This window comes from Onychostruthus taczanowskii, unplaced genomic scaffold (genome assembly GCF_017590055.1).
Source record: "Onychostruthus taczanowskii isolate IOZ18803 unplaced genomic scaffold, ASM1759005v1 scaffold6, whole genome shotgun sequence".
Taxonomy (NCBI): Eukaryota; Metazoa; Chordata; class Aves; order Passeriformes; family Passeridae; genus Onychostruthus; species Onychostruthus taczanowskii.
In genome coordinates, this window is record NW_024503679.1 from 17,591,482 (window position 1) to 17,615,374 (window position 23,893).

At 53.3% G+C, this 23,893-nt stretch overlaps 1 protein-coding gene across 3 annotated transcripts; it reads left to right on the top strand.

Annotated features, from left to right (window-relative positions):
• The first annotated feature begins 435 nt into the window (after positions 1-435).
• CORO2B (coronin 2B) lies at positions 436-23,829 on the top strand. Of its 3 annotated transcripts, XM_041418616.1 has the most exons (14): positions 436-565; positions 6,002-6,089; positions 8,465-8,518; positions 10,847-11,047; positions 17,489-17,605; positions 18,686-18,835; positions 19,498-19,662; positions 20,170-20,286; positions 20,515-20,619; positions 21,004-21,100; positions 21,373-21,485; positions 21,942-22,032; positions 22,118-22,257; positions 22,715-23,829. In XM_041418616.1, exons 3-14 carry the CDS (start codon positions 8,471-8,473, stop codon positions 22,844-22,846), a joined length of 1,476 nt encoding a protein of 491 aa, XP_041274550.1. In that variant the 5' UTR covers positions 436-565; positions 6,002-6,089; positions 8,465-8,470; the 3' UTR covers positions 22,847-23,829. The 3 variants fall into 3 exon arrangements, with proteins under 3 accessions (XP_041274550.1, XP_041274551.1, XP_041274552.1); XM_041418617.1 differs by lacking the exon at positions 8,465-8,518; XM_041418618.1 differs by lacking the exons at positions 6,002-6,089; positions 8,465-8,518 and having other exon boundaries at positions 529-565.
• Positions 23,830-23,893: the final 64 nt, after the last annotated feature.

Genomic DNA, 23,893 nt, shown 5'->3' on the forward strand with positions numbered 1-23,893 from the left:
GAACCGGGGCGGAACCGCGGCTCGCAAAGGGTTAAAACTGAACCGAACCGAACCGGGGCCGCCAAAGGGTTAAAGCGGAGGTGGCACCGGGGCTTTGAAAGGGTTAAAGCGCTGGCCACGGAGCGACACCGGGGCTCCCGAAGGGTTAAATCGGAACCGGGGCCGGACCCGAACCGAGGCTCCCGAAGGGTTAAATCCACCGGGGCTCCTGAAGGGTTAAATCCACCGGGCTCCCGAAGGGTTCAATCCACCGGGCTCCCGAAGGGTTAAATCCACCGGGGCTCCCGGAGGGTTCAATCCACCGGGGCTCCCGAAGGGTTAAGGGCCCCGGGCCCCCCCGGCCGGGCCGGGCCGCTCCCCCCGGGGGCGGTGCGGGGCTGACATCACGGCCCCGCCGCGCCGAGCACCGGCCGAGCTGCGGGCAGCGCTCGGCAGCGGGCACACCCCACCCTCCTCCTCCTCCTCCTCCTCCTCCTCGCTTCTCCTCCTCCTCCTCCGGCTCGTTCCCCGTCTCCTCCGGCGCTCCTCGCTCCGCCGGCCGCTCCAGCCGCATGCCCGTCCCGAGGTAAGCGCTGCCCCGCGGTGCCCGCAAGGTGCCGGGCCCGGCCCCGCCGCCTCCCGCCTCCCCTCTGCCGGTCCCCGGGCTTCCATCGCGGCCGAGCCCCTCCCGCGGCCGCGGCCGCTCCGGCCCCGCAGCTCTGCTGCAGTTTTAACCCTTGGAGGGGGCGGCGGAGCGGGGCGAGCACCCCCGGGGGCCGGGGCGGCCGCGGAGCCGCCCCCGGAGCGCGCCGCGCATCATCCGAGCGGAGCATCCTCCCCCAAAACCGAGCATCCCCCGCAAACCGCGCATCCGCCGGACCGAGCGTCCCCCGCCCCACACCGCGCATCCCCCCTAAACCGCGCATCCCCCCAAATCGAGCATCCCCCAAACTGCGCATCATCCGAACCGCGCATCCCCCGGACCGAGCATCTTCCCAAATCGAGCATCCCCCGGTCCGAGCATCCCCCGGACCGAACATCATCCGAACCGCGCATCCCCCCCAAAAAGCGCATCCCCCCCAACCCGCGCATCCCCCGGCCCGCGGTCCAGCCCTCCCGGGGGTCGCGCATCCCCCGGGCCCCTCCCTAGGCCGCTGCTTCCCGGACCTCTACAGGTGGCTGGAAGGGCGTGGAAAACCTCGGGAACGGCTCCGGGAGCTCGGGGGAGGGGGCGGGGGGGTGGGGGGGCGCAAATCCGTCCTGGAGCAGCTCCCGGATTCCTGCGGGGAAGGTTTTGCTCCCTGAGGGTTGGTCCCGTCTCTTCCCATCCCTGATCCCTGGGAACTGACCCCGCTCTCCCATCCCTGATCCCGCTCTCCCATCCCGTGGCTGAGGTTGTGGCCCTGGAGCGATCCCGAGCCCCTGGATCCTGCTGGATTTGGGATTAGGGAGCAAAGGGGCCAATTCCAGAGGAGATGTGGGATTTGGGATCGGAGAGCTCCAAGCCTGGGCCGATTCCAGACCGCGGGATCCCTGGGATTTGGGATCAGGGAGCTCCAAGCCTGTCCCAGCCCGAGGGTGTGGCACAGCCATGACTTTGGGAGGTCACCAGACATTCCAGGGAATCAGCCTTGGGAAAGGTCATGGGGTGGGAAGGGTCTGGAATGACCTCAGTGGGCTCTGGGAATGGGATTGATGATCCCATAAAAGCCCTGGGCTGTGACACAGTCTGGAATATTGGGAATGACACTGGGCTGGTGCACTGGGAATGGGAGGCGGCAGGACTGGAGCTGATCCCTCTCCAGATCCTGGACTGGGATGTGGGAATGTCCAAATAACCCCAGTGAGAACAGGGAGATTCCCTCCTTCCCTTTTTTTTCCTTAGGAAAAATGTGTGGGATGTCACCAGCTCTGCCTTTGGGGTTGGGTATTCCCAGGTGCCATTCCCAATCCATGCCAGAATCCCTGAAAAAGTGTGTTCCCAGTAATTCTGGAGAGGGATCGATGAGCAGGCCGGAATTTGGGATATAAATCCACAACTGGGATCAAAGACCCCCAAATTCCTGGATATCCAGGGGTGCAGTTGGAAGCCAGGCTGGGAATTTGGAGCGCTCATTCCCAGGGCTTTTTTTTTGGGATGGGAACAGATTTATCCCACAAAAAGGCCCCAGGGATAGCACCTGCAGCAGGATGGGGAATTTTCTGTGGATTTTCAGGGAATGGATGAGCAAATGGAAAAGTTTTCTGTCTTCTGTCCCAAAAATTCCTCTGCTCGATCCAAGCTTTCCCTATGGATTTTATCTCCTGCAACATGGATTGAATTTCATAAGAAATTCCAGGAGCAGCTTCCTCACCTGGCCCAGCACCGATTCCAGGCCTTTTCCAGGCAAAACTGGGACACAGATCCAGGGAATGTCAGTCCCTGGACATTCCCTGGATGTGGAGAGGGAAAGGGAAGTGGGACAAGGAGCTGTGAGAGGATTTTCCGGGATGGATTTGGCTCTCCGGAGTCAGCGTGGATCCGGGAAAAGCTCCGGTGATCCAAGGCTGCAGGGAATGGTGGGATTTGGGGATGGGAATTGTTCCCACAGAAAGGCAGGAAAAGGGGGAGCCCCAGGGAATTTCTGGATCTGCTTCCTGCCCCAGCTGCCGGCCTTATCCGGGACAGGAATTTGGGATTCTCCTGCAGCAACTCCTCCCACGCCGGGGCCACTTCCCAGCGGAGCTGGAAACCTTGGATAAGCTTTTCCAAAGTCAAAAAAATCCATCCTGGGAGGAAAATCCAGCTGAAAGTCGGGAGCAGGCCCTAAAACCAGCACCAAGAGCTTTCCCTGGGATTTGGAGGGCTGGGAAAAGGCTTGGAGGGGGCTGGAATATTTCCTGGATCCATCCCTGTCCCGAGCCACCCCCTCCCTTCCCACGGGAAGGAGCAGCTGGAGCTGCAGCTCCTGGGGGAGTTTGGGACCAGGGAATTAAAAATAGGATGGAGCTGGATCCATGGGAATGCTGGGAGAGCCCACACCTCGCTCCGGGAGCTGCCCAAATTCCCTGGAATCGTGGCATGGATACCATGGAATGGCCACTCCAGCTTTTTTTCCCAGCTTCCAGAAGGAATCCGGGATAATTCTTCCGCGCTGTGGAGTCCAGTTTGGTCTCTGTGCCTTGCAAGGGAAAAGCATCCCAATTTTTGGGAATTTGGATTACAGCCTGGATAACTCTCCCTTTCCGTGCTGTGGAGTCCGGTTTGGTCTCTGTGCCTTGGCAAGGGAAAAGCATCCCAATTTTTGGGAATTTGGATTACAGCCTGGATAACTCTCCCAGGAAGCTGAGGGAAGCAGGATCTGAGGGAGAAGGGATGTGAGTCAGGATGGGAACAGAAAGGGAAAGAAAGAGATTCCTTTGCCATGGGAAAAATGGGAATCCTTGGGAATAGCCAGGTGGGAATTATGATCAGGGAGGGGCCGGAGAATTTAACCTTGGATCAGGAGCTCCCAACTCCCACCCATTCCAGAGGCTGCTCCCAAATCCCAAATTAACAAATTACTGGGATCTGGGGGCGTGGTTGTTTTGGGAAGAGGGATTTGAAATGATTGGAATTTTTCCCCGAAAAACACTGTTGAAAGGAGGATGGTCCTGGGATGATCCCATGGCAAAATCATGGAGCTGTGTTCTGAAGGAATGGGAACATCCCAAGGAAATGGAGCCAAACCCAGATTCCAGAGAGGAAATTCCAACTATTCCCTGTTAGGATTAAATAAATGATGCCCTACAGAAGTTCTCCGTGGCTGAGAGGTTGGAACGCCGGGATATTCCCAGTGGGAATTCTTGGTGTCCTCTGCTGCCTTGGAAGGGCAGATTTCGTGGCTGGAGCAAATGCTGATCCATGGAAAAGCTGATACCGGATCAATCCGTGGGGAGCTCGATGCAGTGGCTGGGCTGTGTTAGCAGGGAATTGGGATTTGGAGAACATGGATTGATTTCCCGGGAATACGGGATGAAGGCTTCTCCGGGGGGTTGCTAAAAATGGAGCAACCTGTCCTTGAGAATTCCAAATATTCCAAAGGAGCCCCAGGAGAGCTGGAGAGGGATTTGGGATAAGGGATGGAGTGCCAGACGACAGGCATGGATGGGATACTGGGAAAGAATTCCTGGCTGGGAGAGGCTGGGCTGGAATTCCCAGAAAAGCTGTAGCTACCCCTGGATCCCTCGAAGTGTCCAAGGCCAGGGATTGGAGCATCCTGGGATAGTGACAGAGAATCCATGGAATGTGGAAGTGGGGCATTTCCTGCCTCATTATTCCTTTTCCTTTTCCTTTTCCTTTTCCTTTTCCTTTTCCTTTTCCTTTTCCTTTTCCTTTTCCTTTTCCTTTTCCTTTCCTCTTTTTCCCTCATTCCCAAATTCTCCATAAAACTTGGGGAAAGCCTGGCTGGAGTCACCAATCTTTGGGATCTCTGTGGGTTGGGAACAGGGATACGGAGCCGTTGGAATCTGGGAAAGGAAAATCCCTGTTCCAAGACAAATTCCCCTCATCCAAGGCAACTCCAGCCCTCGGCTTTTTAATGAGTTTTAATTGAGATTCTGTGCAATTAACTGGGATTCCGTGCAATTAATTGGGATTCAAAGGAATTAATTGGGGTCGTTAACGGGGCCTGGCGGGCTCGCCGGGATCCGTAACTGACACCCGGCCGGGCAGGCTCATTCCCAACCCCCTTCCCGCTCTTTTCCATGGAATTTTATCAAACCATGAATAGCTCCATTCATCCCGGATTCCTATCTCCCGAGTCATTCCCTAAATCTGGCAGCTGGGGGGAAAAAACATCTCCGGATGGAGGGAGGCAGCTGCTCCGGTGCCCCCCAAATCCACGGATTCCGGCGCTCCCGGAGCCGTGCCAAGGCCGCTCCCAGAAATCCCGCGCTCCTTTGTTCGTGGCAAAGCCGCTGGCAAAGGCTCCAGCCACGGATCTCCGGCTGGAATGGGGCTGGGAAAAGCTCCGGGAGCAGAAATGCCGTGCCAGGGAAAGGCTGGAGCGGTCAAGGTGTTGTTGGAGAGCGGAAAAATCGGGATAAATCGGGATAAATTGGGATAAATAAACTGGGACCTGAGCCCAGATTGGGGTCTGGCTGTGGGAGATCCGGTTTGATGGGAAATGTGGGAATGCTGGGAATGGTGGCAGCCACATCCCTGTATCCAAAGCTTTTCCAACCTCATCTTTTCCAAGCTCATCTAAAATCCAAGGATGTGTGTCCATCCTCCCTATGGATCCAGAATTCTCATGGATGAGCCCTCAGCTCAGTCCCACTCATTCCAGTGGGAAAAGCAACTTTTCCCCCTCTCTGAGTTCCCTAAAACCCCCTCAAGGCAGGAAAAATCCTGGAATACTTTTTCCCCTCAAGGAAACAGAAGTCCACGGAGCTCAGCCCCATCCCGATGCGATTCCAACTGGGAATTCTCCTCTCTGGAAGTGGTGGTTTGTCCCAGCAACTCCTGCTGTGCAAATCCCAACAAACTACGCAAAATAATTATGGGAAAAGGATGGAAAAATTTTGGGAAAATTATGGAAATATCCTCCTGCACCAGAAGCTTGGGAAGGGCCATGCTCCAGCAAAGTTCCCTGTGGCACATCCTCGGCAGCTGCTGGGATGTTTGGGATAGGGTGGTGCCAGGGATCGTTTGGATTTGGAAATGGGAATGACATAAAAGGCTGAGCTGTATTCTGGGAACGTCCAAGGAAACCTTGATGGGGTTTGGACAGGGAATGGGATGGAGTTTAAGGTCCATTCCCACCCATTCCAGAATTCCAGGATTCCATGATTTCCAGGGATGCTGCTTGGCAAAGCCTGACCCACTGGTGTTGCAGGATCCAGATCCCTGTGGATCCCAACCCTTGGAATGCCACCAGGGACTGGAGTCAATCCCAAAATCTTCTGGATCGTTATCCCTGTTCCCCACTTCTGGTGATGCCGCAGTTCAGGATTGATCCTGGCTGGAACTTGGGATCCAAAGGGTTTCCTTCTTTTCCAGGCTCCTGGAGCAGCCCTGATTCCCTGAGCTCCGTGTCCATCCCGGGCAATCCCGAGGCGCCCGACCAGCCCGGGGCCGAGCAGGGCAGGTGAGGATCCCGAGGGACCTGGAAAGGGATGGGAACATTCCCGGGATTCGGTGGGAATCTCCCATCCCATCCCATCCCATCCCATCCCATCCCATCCCATCCCATCCCATCCCAAATTTCTCCGCTGGAAGCTGGGAATGCGCTTCCATCGTTTTTTATCCATAAGATTGCGGCAACTTCCATGGATTTCCTCCCAGAACTTGACCTGTTATCCCAAAAAACCTCGGTGGATCAAATCCGTGGAATGTTCAGTCTTTGTGGGAATGAGGATGAAGGAAATTAATTAAGGAAATGATGAAAAATGGATGGAAAGATTGGCCAGGGATGAGAATTCCATGCAAGCTCATCCAGAGAGATCCCACTTCCCGGTGGGATTATCCCAACCTCTGGAAAAGAAAGTCTCGGGTGAAGAGCAGGGAGCCCCAGTTCCCAAAAAATCCAAGGAAAACCTGGGATAAAGCAGGATTTGAGGCACATCCCGGGGCAGGGGAGGGACATCGCAGCCGCTGCTCCGCCGGCTCCCAGAATAACGAGGAAAACAAGGAAAACAAGGGAAAAAAAGGAAAACAAGGCTCCCTTGCCTTTCTCCGGAGGGTTCCGCTCATGCCGGGAGCCGGAGCACAAGGAAAGGCTTGTCCAGGATTCCCGAGCGTTGGGAAGGGGGGTCGGTGCCATCCCGTGACCTTCAGCCTCCTCCGGCGCTTCCCGGGAAACGGGAATGTGCAGCCTGGAATATTGACTGGATCCTGCTTGTTTCCCTTCCTCTTTTGTTGGTGGGTTCGGCCGTTCCTTGGTTTCTGCTGGAAATGTTTGGGAGAAACTTCCCAAAAATTTTGGGGGTTTTGGGTTTGAAGCCACCCCAGGGTTTCATTCCCAGGAATATTTGGAATTTTTTTACATGGAAAGGGAGAGCTGTTGGAGGTGCTTCCCAGAGCTTTGGAAAATGAAATTTCCCAGGATAAATAAATTTCCCTGTCCCGTGCAAAGCTGGGGTTTGGAAAGGGATTTTTTTCCAGGCTATCCCAATGTTTCTGCTCCCAGTGGATTTTTTCCAGCAGTTTTTTGATCCTCTCCCACCTGGCACCTCCCTAAGGAGTTTTTTCCCTGTGGGGTCCCTTTTCCCTGACAATTCCATCCCTTTAATTCCCGCTTTAAAGTGGCCTTTTCCCTTTTTCCCCATTAAAAAGCTGACTTTGGGAAAGGTTGGATTGATGGGATCTTCCCACTGGAGCCTTTTCTTGGGATAGATCCAAACCGCTGGATCCTGGCTGGAAAATCCTGTTGGATCCAAGGATTTGTGATGGGATGTGAAATAATTCTGATGGATGAATCCCTGGCCCACGCTCATTCCAATGGGAAAAGCGACTTTTCCCCCTCTCCAGCTTCCCAAAAAGTCGGGAAAAAGCCTGGGATATTTTTTCCCCTCAAGAAAACGGAATTCCAAGGAGGTGGAGGAGGGAAAATTCCCGGGGGTGGTGCCCCAGGGCAGCTCCGGGGGCTGGGAATGTTTTGTTCTCCATCTGGAGCTTCCTGAGGTGGGAAGGACTTGGAAAACAGAGTGGGAGGACAACTGAGCTTGCTTCCGGAATTTTTGCTGGAGGAGGAATTTTGGGATTGTTCTTGGCACGTGGGGCCTGGGAAAGTTTGGTTTTCCTCCTCCAGAAGTTTTCCCAGATGGAAAATGATCCAAACTCAGCTGCCTGAGGGTGTCAGGGATGGTTTTTGCACCTTTCCAAGAATTCCATGAGATCCGTGGAAACTTGGGAAGCAGCTCCAGGGTCCAGGAAGGATGAGGATTCCTGGGAATAGCTCAGCTCCGTCCGGCCTCACTTGGAGCTTCTTCCCAGCATTTGGGAAGAGGAGAGGCCATTCCCAGTATTTCTAGGAAGTTGAAATCCTTGAAAAGTTGGACCCCAGGGAAATCCCAGGCTGGAAAAACCTCATCTGGGAGATTCCCAGCCAGAATTGTCCCACCTCCCCCATTCCATGGATTCTGTCGCTGTCCCAGGCTGCTCCAAGCTCCATCCAACCTCATCTTGAACATTCCAAGGATCCAGGGGCAGCCCTGGCTTCTCTGGGAATTCCAGCCCGGCCCCTCCCTGCTTTCCTAGGGAAGAATTCCTTCCCAAATCACATAATCCCACTTATTTAAACTATAAATCCATGATTTTTATGGAATTCCTTCGTCCTCCAGAAGGACTTTGGCAGCCACATGGAATTCTCCAAAAGCGGGAGGAGGAAACGGGATTGGAACCACCAAAAATTCCCTGCTGGGGGTCGGATCCCGGCCCTCTGGAGCAGCAGGAAGGGTTGGGGTGTTTTCCCTGGAATTCCTGGGAAATGAATGGAATTTTTTCCTTTCCCTCTCTGCACAGAGCTCCATGAGGGACCTGCACAAGTCTGAGGTGCTGGGGAGCAAGCGCGGCCTGGTGAGTGTCCCAGGAATTTCCACCCGGCTGCGACAAAATCCATGGAAAACTCATCCCGAGGCAGCCCAGAGCCCCCCAGGGGCCAGCTCTGCTCCAGAGATCCCTCAGAACGAGGGGAATTCACGGCATTCCCGCCCCACATCCCGCATTTCTTTGGAGTTTCCCTCTTGGGTTGGAGCATCGATCCCATGGCGAGGTTGGATTGGGAATTCCAAACTCAGGGCCGGGCTGGATCAGGAATTCCAGCCCCGTGGCTGGGTTGGATTGGGAATTCCAGCCAGCTCCTGCTCCTGATTTTTCCCCTCCCAATGGTAAAAAATCCTGGATTGGGATGGGGAGGTGGCTTTGGAGAGGCTCTCCCAGTGTGTTTTGAGGTTTTCCAGCCTGGATTTCAATCCCAAAAAATTCTAGGATATCAACCCCAAAATATCCCCTGGCTGAAGCTGGGCTGGATCTAGGATCACCCCAAATCCATTCCCAAATGGACCAAATCCTTCTGGATTTGATGCCTGAGGCTCCCAAATCCCCCAGTCCTGATGCTCCCAGGTGCAGATTCTGTGTGGAATCCACTGGAAATTTGGGATCATGGGTCTGTCCCACGAATTGCCCCAGGAATGTGGCACAGCAGTGAGTCCAGAGGGGATTTTTCCCTAAAAAATTCAAAATTTTAACATTTTTTCCCCCCCGTTTTCTGCACAAAGGAATTGAGGGATATCCGTGGGGTGGGATTGGGCAGCTCCAACTCCTTCCCGGTGATTCCAGATCCTTGATTTTCCTCTGGAAAAGTGGCTCCTGTTTGTGCCCAGCCTTAATGAGCCATTGATGCTGGAAATGTCAAACTCCAGCATTCCTGACCTTTCCCATGGAAAAAAACTTCCAGGGATGCGCCAAATCCAGAGAGAGGGAGGGAAGACAACTCCACACCCGAGCCTGGGATTGGCTTGGATCTGGGATTTCTACAAAATCCCCAAATTCCTACAAAACTCAGCCTTGATTTTATCCAGAAAATCCCAGACCAGGAATCTTTGTCACAACGGCAAGAAAATTGGTAATAACAGGATTTGGGAAAGGCTCTATCTCCTGAATCCCCTTCCTGAAAACTCCAGAGTTTTTGACGTTGGATTTCCTTTTCCCAATGATTTTTCCAAGCAAATTCCTTTTTTTCCCCCCTGCTACTCAACCAAATTCATCAGAAGAACGAGGGAAGATCTCTTTATTCCCACTAAAAATCCTCAGGACATGGGAAATGCCATGGTGACAACACAAAAGGGCAAGGGCACAATTCCAAGGGAAAAAAAAGCCTGGAAGGGAGGAATTTTTCCTCCCAAAAATTCCAGGTGAAGGCAGGAATTAATTTCTCCGGGAGCTCCGACGCTCGGGGCGGATTACCAGGAGCTATTTTTAGGATATCCAGGTTTTTTCGGGATTAGGGCCGGGGCTCTGCCTGTTGTTGTGGCCAGAGCTCCTTTCCTGATTTTTCCCTCGCTCCCGCTGTTTCCAAGACTCCCGAGGGATGAAAGGATCCTTTGAAAAGCCAAACACATGGAGACAAGAGCTGCTCCTGCTGCCGCTCTGGGAAAGGCCAGAGCTGCCAGGAAAGCAGGAAAACGTCCAAGCACGGCTGGGGGGTTGTTCCTGGGTTCTTTTCCCTGTTTTCCAGGCATTGCTATTCCTAGGGAACGAGGGCAGAGCTGGGGATTTACTCCTGGGTCCTTTTCCACTAGGAGCAGCTGATGGATGCTTCGGATCCATGCGGAGCTTCCAGGATCAGCTCATGGATCCTTGGGATCCCTGCTCCGTGCAGGAAAACCTGCAGAAAATGTGGAATATTCTGAACGCTCCGTCCGTCCTCCTCCCGCCCCAATTCCCGCTCTCCCGCCATCCATTTCCAAGCCATCACATTCCAAGCCGGAATTCCTTTGTCATGTGCACCCAGGCGTGTCCTGGATGAGCATTCCCGCTCCAAAGGGGAGCAGCTGGAATTCTGTGACTTTCTGAGCCTTTGGAAGCCTTTCCAGCACCGGTGCTGTAGGTTTTTTGGGAATGTTCGTGTTGGAATGGGCCCATCCCTATGCTTCCATGTCCATGGTAAAAACAGGAGAGCAACCAGGAATGGTGTTTTGGGAATGGTTGTTTTGGGAATGCTGACCTTTCTCTTTGAGCCTGTTAGGAACGATTCTTTCTCCAGGGGATGCTTGCAATTTTTCGGGAATGCTCATGTTGGAACGGGCCCATCCGAATGCTTCCATGTCCACGGCAAAAACACGAGAACAACCAGGAATGTGGTGGGGTTTTTTTGGGAATGCTGATCCCTGCGTTTCCCTGCAGATGTCATGGCGGCCGCAGTACCGCAGCTCCAAGTTCCGGAATGTTTACGGGAAGGCGGCGAGCCGGGAGCACTGCTTCGACGGAATTCCCATCACCAAGAACGTCCACGACAACCATTTCTGCGCCGTCAACGCGCGCTTCCTCGCCATCGTCACCGAGAGCGCCGGCGGCGGCTCCTTCCTCGTCATCCCGCTGGAGCAGGTGAGATTCCCAATGGGAATTCCCAAAATACCAGCCAAATCTCCTTTTCCTGGGGTTTCCTCGTCATCCTGCTGGAGCAGGTGAGATTCCCGGCAGGAATTCCCAAAACACCATCCAAATCTCCTTTTCCTGGGGTTTCCTCGTCATCCTGCTGGAGCAGGTGAGATTCCCGGCAGGAATTCCCAAAACACCATCCAAATCTCCTTTTCCTGGGGTTTCCTCGTCATCCTGCTGGAGCAGGTGAGATTCCCGGCAGGAATTCCCAAAACACCATCCAAATCTCCTTTTCCTGGGGTTTCCTCATCATCCTCCTGGAGCAGGAGAGATTCCTGACGGGAATTCCCAAAATAGCGTCCAAATCTCCTTTTCCTGGGGTTTCCTCGTCATCCTGCTGGAGCAGGTGAGATTCCCAACGGGAATTCCCACATGGAGCCATCCCAAAGTGTCCACCTCTTTTCCTGGATGGGATTCCCAAAGTGTCCCAATTCCTGCTGCTTTTCCTGGGGTTTCCTCGTCATCCCGCTGGAGCAGGTGAGATTCCTGATGGGAATTCCCAAAAAAGCATCCACATCTCCTTTTCCTGAGGTTTCCTTGTCATCCTGCTGGAGCAGGTGAGATTCCCAATGGCCGTCATCCTGCTGGAGCAGGTGAGATTCCCAACGGGAATTCCCAAAACACCATCCAAATCTCCTTTTCCTGGGGTTTCCCCGTCATCCTGCTGGAGCAGGTGAGATTCCCGACAGGAATTCCCAAAACACCATCCAAATCTCCTTTTCCTGGGGTTTCCTCATCATCCTCCTGGAGCAGGAGAGATTCCTGACGGGAATTCCCAAAATAGCGTCCAAATCTCCTTTTCCTGGGGTTTCCTCGTCATCCTGCTGGAGCAGATGAGATCCCCAATGGGAATTCCCACATGGAGCTATTCCAAAGTGTCCAGATCTTTTCCTGAATGGGATTCCCAAAGTGTCCCAATTCCTGCTGCTTTTCATGGGGTTTCCTCGTCATCCCGCTGGAGCAGGTGAGATTCCCGATGGGAATTCCCAAAAAAGCATCCACATCTCCTTTTCCTGAGGTTTCCTTGTCATCCTGCTGGAGCAGGTGAGATTCCCAATGGGATTCCCAAAGTGTTCAAATCCCTGCTGCCTTTTCTGGGGTTTCCTCATGGCTCCTGGGAATGGGATTCCCAGTTGGAGCCATCCCAAAATATCCAAATCCCTGCTGCTTTTCCTGGGGTTTCATGTGGAATTGGTAAATTGGGTTTTTTTTAAGGAAGAATTCAAACATCCCATCAAAGCACTTTTGGAATCTCTCCAGGAGGTTTTTCCATCATTTCAGACACTGGGAATGTCTCCAGCCTGTCCCATCCCAGTGCCAGGTGCCACTTGGATCCCAGGATTCCAAGGAATCATGTCCTTGCAATCTCATCCTACTGCTCTTTCCCTTTCTTTGGGTTTTCCAGGGAACAGCTGGAGGCATGCCAGGGATTTAAGGTTGGATTTTTGGGAAAAATTCCTCATCCAGAGGGTGGTTGGACACCAGAACAGCTCCTTTCCATGGGAAAAGCAGGATTTATCCCTCTCATCCCTGATCCAGGCAGGATCTTCCCCCTCCTCCCTTTTCCATCTTCATCCAAGATTCCCCCTGCTTTTCCTGGGAATTCTCCCAGGATCTGCCCATCTGAAGTTGAAATTCCCATCAATCCAACTGCCGCTCCAGCCGATCCCATGGGATCCACGGCTCCCAGGAAAAGTGGCAGTGGCAGCAACCTTGAGCCTGGAATTTACTTGGATAAGGAAAGAGGAGGGTTTTGATGGGAAGAGAATCCGTTAAATTGAGATAAAGGAATTTTTCCAAGGAGGGAGGCCATGGCACAATTCCCAGGGAAGCTGTTGCTTCCCTAGCCCTGGAATGTTCAAGGCCAGGTTGGAGCAACCTGGGACATTGGAATGGGATAAAATCCCTTCCCACACAACCCATTCCTGGATTCTGGAATTCTTGGATTGCTCCCAAAATTCCAGCACTCATCTGGGCTATTCCTGTATTCCAAGCGGGAATCCACATCCCATCCCTGGGCACCTGCAGCTCTGGGATGCTCCCAGCCTCATTCCCAGGAGGGATTTTGCCATGGCTGAGCTGCATTCCCAAATTCCCAGGTCCCAAATTCCAGCTGGGAAGGGAAGTTGGGAGAAGGAAGAGCTCTCCCTGGTTTTCTTTCCCTCCATCCCATCATTCCTTCGCCCCTTTCCCTGTGCAACATTCCCGCCTCTCCTGAAGTCCTCGTTCATTCCGGAGGCAGCTCCAGATGGAAGGAATTCTAATCAGGATTTAATTGCAGAGCACAGCTTGAGCCTCATTAATATTCCCAGAAAAAAACCTGGGAGCTTTGTCTGAGCACCCAGAGCGCTCCAGCTCCGGCCTCATCCCGGCTCCTTCCTCACTGATCCCGGCTGGAATCACCATCCGCACCCCCTCGATCCCAAATCCTGAGGAACAATCCCAAATTCCCAGCAAATGCCACTTTTTTTCCCAGCAAAATCCCAGTGGGATAAAAGCAGGGATGGTGTTCCAAAGGGATCCTCTGAAATCTTGGGATATCCAGCTGGTCAATCCCGCCTGGAGCAGCCCTGGATGCTGGAGGAGTTAATAAAAATTCCCGATTTTTTTTTTTTTTATCCAGAGCCTGATTAGCTCATTAAGGAGAAACTAATTTTCCTTGGAAATCAGCAGCTCCCTAATTAATTGTGATCCATAATTAGAAGCTAATGAAGGTAACCCGGATACCGCGGAGCCGCTCCGTGGATTCGCTGCCGTATTTTTGGATCTTTTCCCTGGATTTTGCCCTCAGCAAAGCTCCCGGAATCTGGGCCGGGCCATCTGCTCATCCCAAATCCACATCTCGGGGTTTTCGTGGAGCGATCCGAGGGATGTGTGGGTTGGGAACAGGGAGCTTTGCTCCTCCTTCCTCCCAGATTCCAGAGCCTCGGGATTGGGGATGAGCCTGTCCCCAGCACCAGGATAAAAATATCCCAAGGGAGTGGGCGAAGGATCGGGAAGAGCAGGATTGGCTCCTTAGGAATGGGAGAATCCCGGAATCCTGGAATGGTTTGGGTTGGAAAAGACCTTAAAGCTCATCCCATTCCATGGACAGGACAGGGCTGGATTTGGGATGGGAAAAAGGCTGGATTTGGGATGGGACAGGGACAATTCCCACCATCCCAGGATGCTCCAGGCTCTCTCCAACCTGGCCTTGAGGATTTGATCCTGGAGACCCCTTGGAAAATATTCCTTTCTTTTGAGTCAGGGAACAAAATCCTTGGATGCTGCAATTCCATCAGGAAGCAGCTCGGTGCTGTCACATCCCATCCTTCTGGAGCTCATCCCGTTCTCCTGGAGCCAGGCTGGGAATGTCCCTGGGAGAAGGGAAGGATCCAGGGAATCCTCAGAGTCCCTTGCAGGCCTAAAGGAGATCTGGGAAAGCTGGAGAGGGATTTGGGATAAGGATTTTGTTGGGATCACCGTGGATCCCTTTGCAGGAAATCACTTCCACGGAAACTGAGGGATTTTTGTTCCTGCTGGGAATGAGGAGTTGTTTTCCAGAGGCAGCCGATGTTCTCTCCCGACGGAAGTGGCAGCGGGAAGGGGCAGCCTCTGTTTATCCGGAGGAAGCTGAAATCCAAACTCCTGCTCCCGTCACTGCCGGGATTGTGGGAATGGCTGGATTTGGGACGGGGAAAAGGCTGGAATTGGGATGGGGAAAAGGCTGGAATTGGGATAGGACAGGCCATGGAATTCCCAAACCTCCCCAGCTTCCCTTCCATGCTCCCTTGGGATTTTCCATCCAGGAATGGGATTTTCCTTCTGGGAATTGGATCTTCCTACTGGGAATGGGATCCAGAGGTGCTGCTGGATGGATGCTGCACCCATTCTTGAGGTTTTCCATGTGGAAATGAAGGATGGAGTGGAATAAAGGGATTTTTTCCACATTTGTGGAGCTTTCCAGGGAATGGGAAGGTTTGGAAGAGCTCCTGGTTTGCATTTTCCAAGGGAAAAGTAGGTTTGGGAATTTCCTATATTGAAATAATTTATCCAAGAGTTCCTGCTGGATGGATTTCCGGGAAAAGTGGGATTCAGCCGTGGCCAGGGCAGAACTGTGCTGCTCCAAGGATGGGAATTGGGGACTTTTCCCACCCCTTGGATTTGGTGCTGATGGATCTGATGGAAAATTCATCCAGGATTTCCATCAGGGAGGGCAATTCCATCCCTCTCATCCCAGGGATGGCTCTGAGTCCACTGGAATTCCTGGGATTCTCTACACAGATCCTCAGGAGATTCCTCAATCCCATTCCCTGATTCCAAAATCCAGAGGGTTTCCATCCCTTTCCCTGCTGCTATTCCAACCATTCCCGGGGAAAGAATTCCCTCTCCACCCCCCAATCCCCAAAATTCATAATTTTTCCAAATATTTTTCCCTTTTCCCAAAGGATTTTCCCTTTTCCAAGCACTGCAGCAAAGGGAGGGGCAGGAGCTGCTGGAAGATTTCCTCCTTCCAGCCTTTTCCGTGGAAAACCTCGGAGCTGCCGGAGCCAGGAGAGCTCCAGGCTGTCCCTGCGGGGCCGGAATCTGGGTCACCGAGCTTCCCTCAGCCGGGGATCAGGGATCCAGGGATTAGGATTCACCTTGGATTAACTCCGGCTGCCGGCAAGGTCCCGCTGAAAAACGGGATAAACGCAGCCGGAATCCTGGATTTTTTAGGGATTTTTCCCTTTTATTGCCTTTATTTTTCCTTTGCCTTTTCCAGGTGCCCTGGGAATGGCACATTCTCTGTCCTTTTCCCGCTGCGCACAACCAATTTGAATCAAAATTCCGGATTTCTTGTGAAGAAACGATCCCAAAAAAACCAAACTCAGTGTTGTCCTCTTAAAATCCTGATAAATTTTGGGCAAATCCATCAAATCTTTTTGGAAAAGGCATTTACTCAGCTGATTCCTCAGAATAAAAGAGGTGGAATTTGAGTTTGTGCTGTTAAAAATTCCATTTACCTGGAATTATGTGGTTTCTGTGGGAATTTCTGCTGCAGACGGGGTGTGAATAAAGTCCTGGAAATGCAAATCAGAAATTCAGGAAAAGTGGGATAAGCTGAGCCTTTGGATAATCAATGGGGGCTGGAATATTTCATATAACAAAGATGAAACTGGGAATTGCATCCCAGGAATTCACTGGGAGGCAGAACTAAGGAATCACTGACATTCCCATGTTTCCTTTTCCTTCTCTCTCTCATTGTTGGGAATTTTCCTCCCCAAATTCCTCCCTGCAGCTCGAGGGAGGAAATGAATCCCAAGACACTTTGGGAGCGACAGCTCTGGAGCCGTTCCTGGCCCTGATCCGACTTCCTGGAGCTGCTGAGGGCAGAATTCCCAGCACGTTCCTTTGTTCCCAATAAACGGAGCCGGGAGCACGGCATGGGAAAAGTCAGGAAGGAAAATCCATGAAATATTCAGCGGCTGTGCCGAGCTGACCCAGTTATTCCGCACGCTCCGAGCGCCGCTCCGGCACGGAGCCAGCACGGAGCAGGGAAGGACACCGGGGTGGCATCCGGACACGGGGCTTCCTTGGGAATGGAAAAGGTTCCCATCCCGGTGGGAGTCTTCCCAGGAGGCTCCATAAAAGCTTTGGAAATTCCGCATGGAAGGATCCCATCCTGTGGGGTCACGGGTGGAGGATTAGCAGGAGTTGTGTGATCCCGGAATTTGGAGTTTGTTCCATGGAGGAGAACCTTGGAAAATGGTGATTCCGAAGTTTGGGAAGGAAATCCAAAAATTGAGAGGGAAATTCCAAATGCTCCAGCTCCGGGCTGGGTTGGACGAGCTTGGAGCTACCTGGGATAGGGAAAGGGATCCTGGGCCATGGTAGGGATTGGGAATGAATCTCCTGGAAGATCTTCCACCCAAACTGTTCTGGGATCCAATAGCTGAGGGGCTTTGGAGCCTCTGGAATCTCTTCCAGTCCTTTCACCCATGGATTTGGATCCTGAAAGGAGAGGTTTGGATATTGGGAAAACTCCCTCACAGAAAGGGTTTTCCAGCCCTGTCCCCATTCCCAGAGGGACTGAAAATCCCTGTGGATGTGGCCCTTGGGGACAAGGATCAGTGCTGGGAATGGTTGGACTCCACGACCTTGGAGCGCTTTTCCAACCCCAATATTCCATGAATTCCCACTGAGCTCCCAGCTGTCCTTTCCCTGCTCCATGGAGTCTGGAGAAACCCCTTCCCATCCACGGATCAGCTGGGAATACTGGGAATATTGGACAAACCCAATCCCTGGCTTGGCCCATCCCAGGCTGAGGTGGATCTCCCTTCTCCCACAATTTCCCATCCCTGGAAACACCAATTTCTCCCGAAATTTGATGGTTTTCCCGATGTTTTCCTTGCTTTTCCACTGCAGACTGGCCGGATCGAGCCAAACTATCCCAAAGTTTGTGGTCACCAGGGAAACGTGCTGGACATCAAGTGGAACCCCTTCATTGATAACATCATCGCCTCCTGCTCTGAGGACACCTCGGTGAGCCGGAATTCTGGGATGCAATTCCCAGATCCATCCATCCTCCCCATCCCATTGATTCCCTATTTCAATATGTCCATGGCATTTGTTTTGGGAATGCTGAGGGACAGGAGATCAAAGCCAATCCCAAATTGTGCCCAGCCTGACTCCTGGGCTGGAATTCCCTCCTGTTCTTTATTTTCCGGAGACAAATCCAGAGGATCCAGAGGTTAATTCCCATGAGGAGCAGCTGAGGGAGCTGGGAATGCTCAGCCTGGAGAAAAACAGGATCTGGAGGGAATTCCAGGCTCTCCAAAAGTCCCTGGCAGAAGGGGGCAGCTGGGAGAGGTCCCAGGGAAGGTTCAGGTCAGAAATCTCCATGGAGACAATGGAAAAGAGGAGCTAAATCCTGGGAAAATTCCCTGGTGGTTTTTAGAGCAACTAACCTGGAAAATCTGGGAGTCTTTATCCCAAAGGATCCCAAAATGTGGAGTCTGTAGGGTCAGATTTGGGGTCTCAGGACAAGGAAGGGCTGGGAATCTGTGAATTCAGGATGAGGATTCCAACACCCTGCCTGGATAACACCATCTACCCTGGCTGGATTTTTCCCAAGGGATCCCAAGGATTCCTTATTTATCCTTGAGGGACAATCAGCAGCAGGGCTGATCCTGGAATTCCCGAAAGCTTTTTCTTTTGGGAAGGAACTTTCAGGATTCCTTCCCAAAAGAAAAGGGATTCTCCAGGCCAGGGATTCTCCTCAGCCAGGGATTCTCCAAACCCCATTCCAGGAGTGGATCTACCCTGGCTGGATTTTTCCCAAGGGATCCCAAGGATTCCTTATTTATCCTTGAGGGACAATCAGCAGCAGGGCTGATCCTGGAATTCCCGAAAGCTTTTTCTTTTGGGAAGGAACTTTCAAGGCCAGGGATTCTCCAAACCCCATTCCAGGAGTGGATCTACCCTGGCTGGATTTTTCCCAAGGGATCCCAAGGATTCCTTATTTATCCTTGAGGGACAATCAGCAGCAGGGCTGATCCTGGAATTCATGGGCAAGAGAGGAATTCAAGGGCAGGAGTTGGGATGCTCCAAACCCCATTCCAGGTGCGGATCTGGGAGATTCCGGAGGGTGGACTGAAGCGGAACATGACGGAGGCGGTGCTGGAGCTGTACGGACACAGCCGCCGCGTCGGGCTCGTGGAGTGGCACCCGACCACCAACAACATCCTCTTCAGCGCCGGCTACGACTACAAGGTCAGGCTTCCTGGGACTGCCATTCCAAAGGGCTTTCCCGGATTTTGGCACGGCTGGGAGTCACCTGTGGATGGCCAGAGGGGGATCGTGGAATGCTGGAATGGTTTGGGTTGGAAGGAGCTCAAAGCTCACCTCATTCCATGCTTTCCATAGGCCAGGACCAGCTTCCATGACCAGGGAGACATTCCATGGATCAGGAGCATCTTCCATGACCAGGGAGACATTCCATGGATCAGGAACAGCTTCCGAAAACCAGGAACAGCTTCCACAGTTCAAGAACAGTTTCCACAGATGAGGGAGAGCTTCCATAGGCCAGGGAGATATTCCATGGATCAGGGAGACATTCCGTAGATCAAGGAGACATTCCATGGATCAGGAACAGCTTCCACAGGTCAGGGAGAACTTCCACAGATCAGGGAGAGCTTCCATAGAGCAGGGAGACATTCCGTGATTGGGGAGACATTCCATAGACCAGGAAAAACTTCTGTATATCAGGGAGAGCTTCCACAGACCAGGAAGAGCTTCCAAAAAACCAGGAACGGCTTCCATAGGCCAGGAACAGCTTCCATCGGCCAGGGAGACATTCCACAGACCAGGAGCAGCTTCCACAGATCAGGAACACCTCCCACCATCCCGGGTTGCTCCAAAGGCTGTTCCCGCAGGTGCTGATCTGGAACCTGGACATCGGCGAGCCGGTGAAGATGATCGACTGCCACACGGACGTGATCCTCTGCATGTCCTTCAACACCGACGGCAGCCTCCTGGCCACCACCTGCAAGGACAAGAAGCTGCGCGTGGTGGAGCCGCGCTCCGGGAGGGTCCTGCAGGTGGGATGGGCGCTTGGAATGAGATTTCTAGGGAAGGGTCCTGTGGAATGTCGGAAAGTATCCATCGAGTGCTGTGGGCGCTCCCAGCGGGACGTTTTCCACGTGGTGGGATCCGGGTGCCAGCCTGGCTGTGGAGACGGTGGGGAGGGCTTGGCCTTGTCCCAAGCAGAGGAGTTTGATTGCGTTGTTAATTAAGGGTTTGTGGAAAATGTTGGGAATTAAAGGGAGGACGCAGGGGAAGGTCCAGAGTTGGAGACTTTGATTCCGTTCTTAATTACGGATTTGTGGAAAATGTTGGGGAAAAAGGGGAAGGTGCAGGAGGTTTGGAGGAGGAGAGTGGGTTCTCCCTGATCCTCGGGAAAATGGGAATTTTGGCTTGCCCTGGGGCAGGTGCCGAAGGACAGAGCTGGAATTTCCATAGGATGAGGCTAGGGGAGGAAGGAAAGGGCTTTCCTGGGATGAGAGCTGGATCCAAGGGGAATTCCAGAGCTCATTCCTGCCTTGCAGGAGGCCAGCTGCAAGAACCACCGTGTCAACCGCGTGGTTTTCCTGGGAAGCACCAAACGGCTTTTGACCACGGGAGTGTCCCGCTGGAACACCCGGCAGATCGCTCTCTGGGACCAGGTGGGTGCTGGGATCCCCCTCTCTCCCTGTTGGAATTCCAGCTCCATCCCTGCCAGGATCCTGCTCTGTTCCTACTGGAATTCCTGCTCCATCCCCACCAGGATCCCTCTCCATCCCTGCCCAGATCCCTGCTCCATCCCTGCTGGAATTTCTTCTCCATGCCTGCTGGGATCCCACTCAGCACTGCCATCAGGACACGGCTAACACTGGGATTTTCCTGTTTTCCAGGAAGATTTATCCATGCCTTTGATCGAGGAGGAGATCGATGGGCTCTCGGGGCTCCTCTTCCCGTTCTACGATGCTGACACCCACATGCTGTACCTGGCTGGGAAGGTAGGGATGCACGGAGCATCCAGATGTGTCATTCCCAGAAAAATCTCCCAGCATTGCCCAAGGGATTTGGGCTGGAATTTGGATCCTGGAATGGTTTGTATGGAAAGGGAGCTTCTAACTCACCCAGTTCCATGGATGTCCCTGCTATGGGACACATTCGATCATCCCAGGCTGCTCCAGGTCCTGTCCAACCCTGGATATTCCAGGGATCCAAAGGCAGCCACAGCTTCTCTGGGAATTCCATCCCAGCCCCTCCCCACCCTCCCAGGGAACAATTCCTCGCCAATATCCCGTCCATTCCCACCTCCTAAATGCTCCTAATCCTGTTTCTTTCCACCTTCTTATTTCCAAATCCGTTCCCAACTCTCTTCCCTGCTGCTCCAGGGTGACGGCAACATCCGGTACTACGAGATTGGCTCGGAAAAGCCCTACCTGAGTTATCTCATGGAATTCCGCTCGCCAGCTCCACAGAAAGGACTGGGTAAGGGTGGAGGTGCTGCTGCTCCACTTCCCAGAGCACGGAAAAGGTGGATGGGGAAGGTGCTGGATTGAATGGCACAAGGAAAAGGGTTTGGATTTGGTTTGGGTTGGGTTTGGAATGGGTTTGGAATGGGTTTGGGTTGGATTTGGATTGGGTTTGGATTGGGATTTTCCATGCTGGAATTGCATGAATGGCTGATCCTGGTGCCTCTCCGGTTTGGGATTTTCCGTGGTGGGAATTGCGTGGATGGCTGATCCCGCTGCTCTCCGCAGGGGTGATGCCGAAGCATGGCCTGGATGTCTCCGCCTGCGAAGTTTTCCGTTTCTACAAACTCATCACCCTCAAGGGGCTCATCGAGCCCATCTCCATGATCGTCCCGAGGCGGGTGAGTCCTGGAATGTGGGAATGAGCGGGATCCAGAATGTCTGGGTGGCTCCAGAGCCATGGACACGCCCCACTTTGGCCAATCCCATGGCTCTGTTCCCACCATCCCTGGACCTCTCCATCCTTACTCATCTGATGGAATTTCAACCACAAAACAGGAATGTTTTTGGGGAATGTTTCTCCAGTGGGGTGATGTCACTTGAGTTTAGAGAATTTTGGGGAAAATATCTCTTGGATTGGGGTTTCCTGGGAAGCAAATCCAGCTGCTGGTCAGGGCTGGGTGGAGGACATGATCACAGGTTCTCTGCTCCAGCCAGCACTTCCCATATTTCCTCCCTGTGTCCAGAGTTTCCCAACTATCCAGGTGTTTATTCCCTCTGTGGGGGAGGGAATTATTCCTCAATTCCCAGGGAGCAGATTCCCAGATCCCATTGCTCTTCTCTTCCTGTTTTCCCAGTCGGAAACATACCAGGAAGACATTTATCCCATGACTCCAGGGACGGAGCCAGCACTGACCCCGGACGAGTGGCTCAGTGGGGTCAACAGAGGTAAACCCACCAGGGGGGTATCCCAAAAATGTCCAGGATGTGGGAAAGGGCCACCACATCCCGCTGATCCGACGGCTCTCTGCAGATCCCATCCTGGTGTCGCTGAAGGAGGGATACAAGAGGAATTCCAAGATTGTCTTCAAGGCGCCAGTGAGGGAGAAGAAAAGCGTGGTGGTCAACGGGATTGACCTCCTGGAGAACGTCCCACCCCGCACGGAGAACGAGGTGGGGTGGCCCTGGAGTGGGAATGGGAATGGGATCTGGGGATGAACCTGGAAAGGCACCGTGCTGCCAGTCTCCATGCCAACAGAGGCCGGAGTGTGGGATCCCTCCAGGGATGGGAGCCCAGGATCCAGCCCATGACCCTTTTCCATGGTGGGAATGTGGGATCCATCCCATGACCTTTTCCCATGGTGGACACCTTTTCCAGGGACAGCATCCACTATCCCAGGCTGCTCCAATCTGGCCTTGGACACTTCCAGGGATCCAAGGGCAGCCACAGCTTCTCTAGGAATTCCTTCCCAAAATCCCATCAAAATCTCCCATCCTTCAGTTCAAATCCATCCCCTGTCCCCAAAATCAGCCAAGTTATGGCCCATTCCCAGAATGGATCTGGCAAAATCCTGGGATGATCTGATGTGATCCCATCATCCATTCCTTCATCTTCATCCTTGTTTTCCAGCTGCTCCGGATGTTCTTCCGGCAGCAGGACGAGATCCGGCGGCTGAAGGACGAGCTCTCGCAGAAGGACATTCGGATCCGGCAGCTGCAGCTGGAATTAAAGAACTTCCGGAACAGTCCCAAGAACAATTGACTCCAGGGACATTTTCTAAAGAAATTCCTTTGTTTCTACTCCTGAATTCCTTGGATCCACTCACCCAGAACACAATTCCGGAGTCCGCGGCTGCCGAGAGCCTGGAATCACGTCCTGCGTGTCTTGTCCGGCACTAATCCCGCTCTAACCTGATTCCTGGGAAAGCCTGGAGGCTCCCAGTAAGTCGGAGCCGTGTCCTGTCCGTTGGGATGAGCCAGCCCGGGGCAGATTCCTGGGAAAGTGCGAAGCTTCCTTGCTATTAATTTTTTTTCCTATGCAAAAATGTGACAGTGGGAGCGGAACTGGAAAAGGGGCGGGAAGTGGGAAGGGCTTGATCATCAAAGGGGGTTTCCGTGTGGGAATCCGGGATCCTTCCCGTGCTGGGAAGCTGGGATCATTCCCATGGGAGCAGGACAAGATCCTTGCTGTGGTGGGAAACTGGATCATTTCCACGGTGGGATCCCGGGATCCTTCCCGTGATCCTTTCCCATGTTGGGTGCCCAGGACTCTTCCCACGGTGGGATCCCGGGATCCTTGCTGTGGTGGGAACCTGGGTTCTTCCCGCAGCTGGAGCCTGGGATCTGTCCCAGGATCCTTTCCCATGGTGGGAAACTGGGATCCTTCCCATGGTGGGGAACTGGGATCATTCCCTTGGTGGAAATTTGGGATCCTTCCCGTGGTGGGATCCTGGGATATTCCTGGGGGTGCTGCCCCATGGATGGAGCCCAAGGAATGGATCCTGAGGATGGATCCCGAGGGATGCACCTGGAGCTTGCCAGGCTCAGCACTTTGGACAATCCCAGGATTGACGGGATTTGCCCGGAGCACAGGGAATGACACCAAATCCCATTGGTTTTTCCTGGAGATCCCAATTCCCACTGAATCCGAGCTGCTGGAGTTCCCGGCGTTCCCAGCGTGGGTCTGTCCCGTCCGTGTCCCGCGTTCCCTGCTGCGTTCCATGTGCTGTCATTCCCGATTATTTATGCTCCCACGGGATAGTGATGGAATAAAATCTTTTCAGAATACCAGAACCATGTTCCCGCCTTT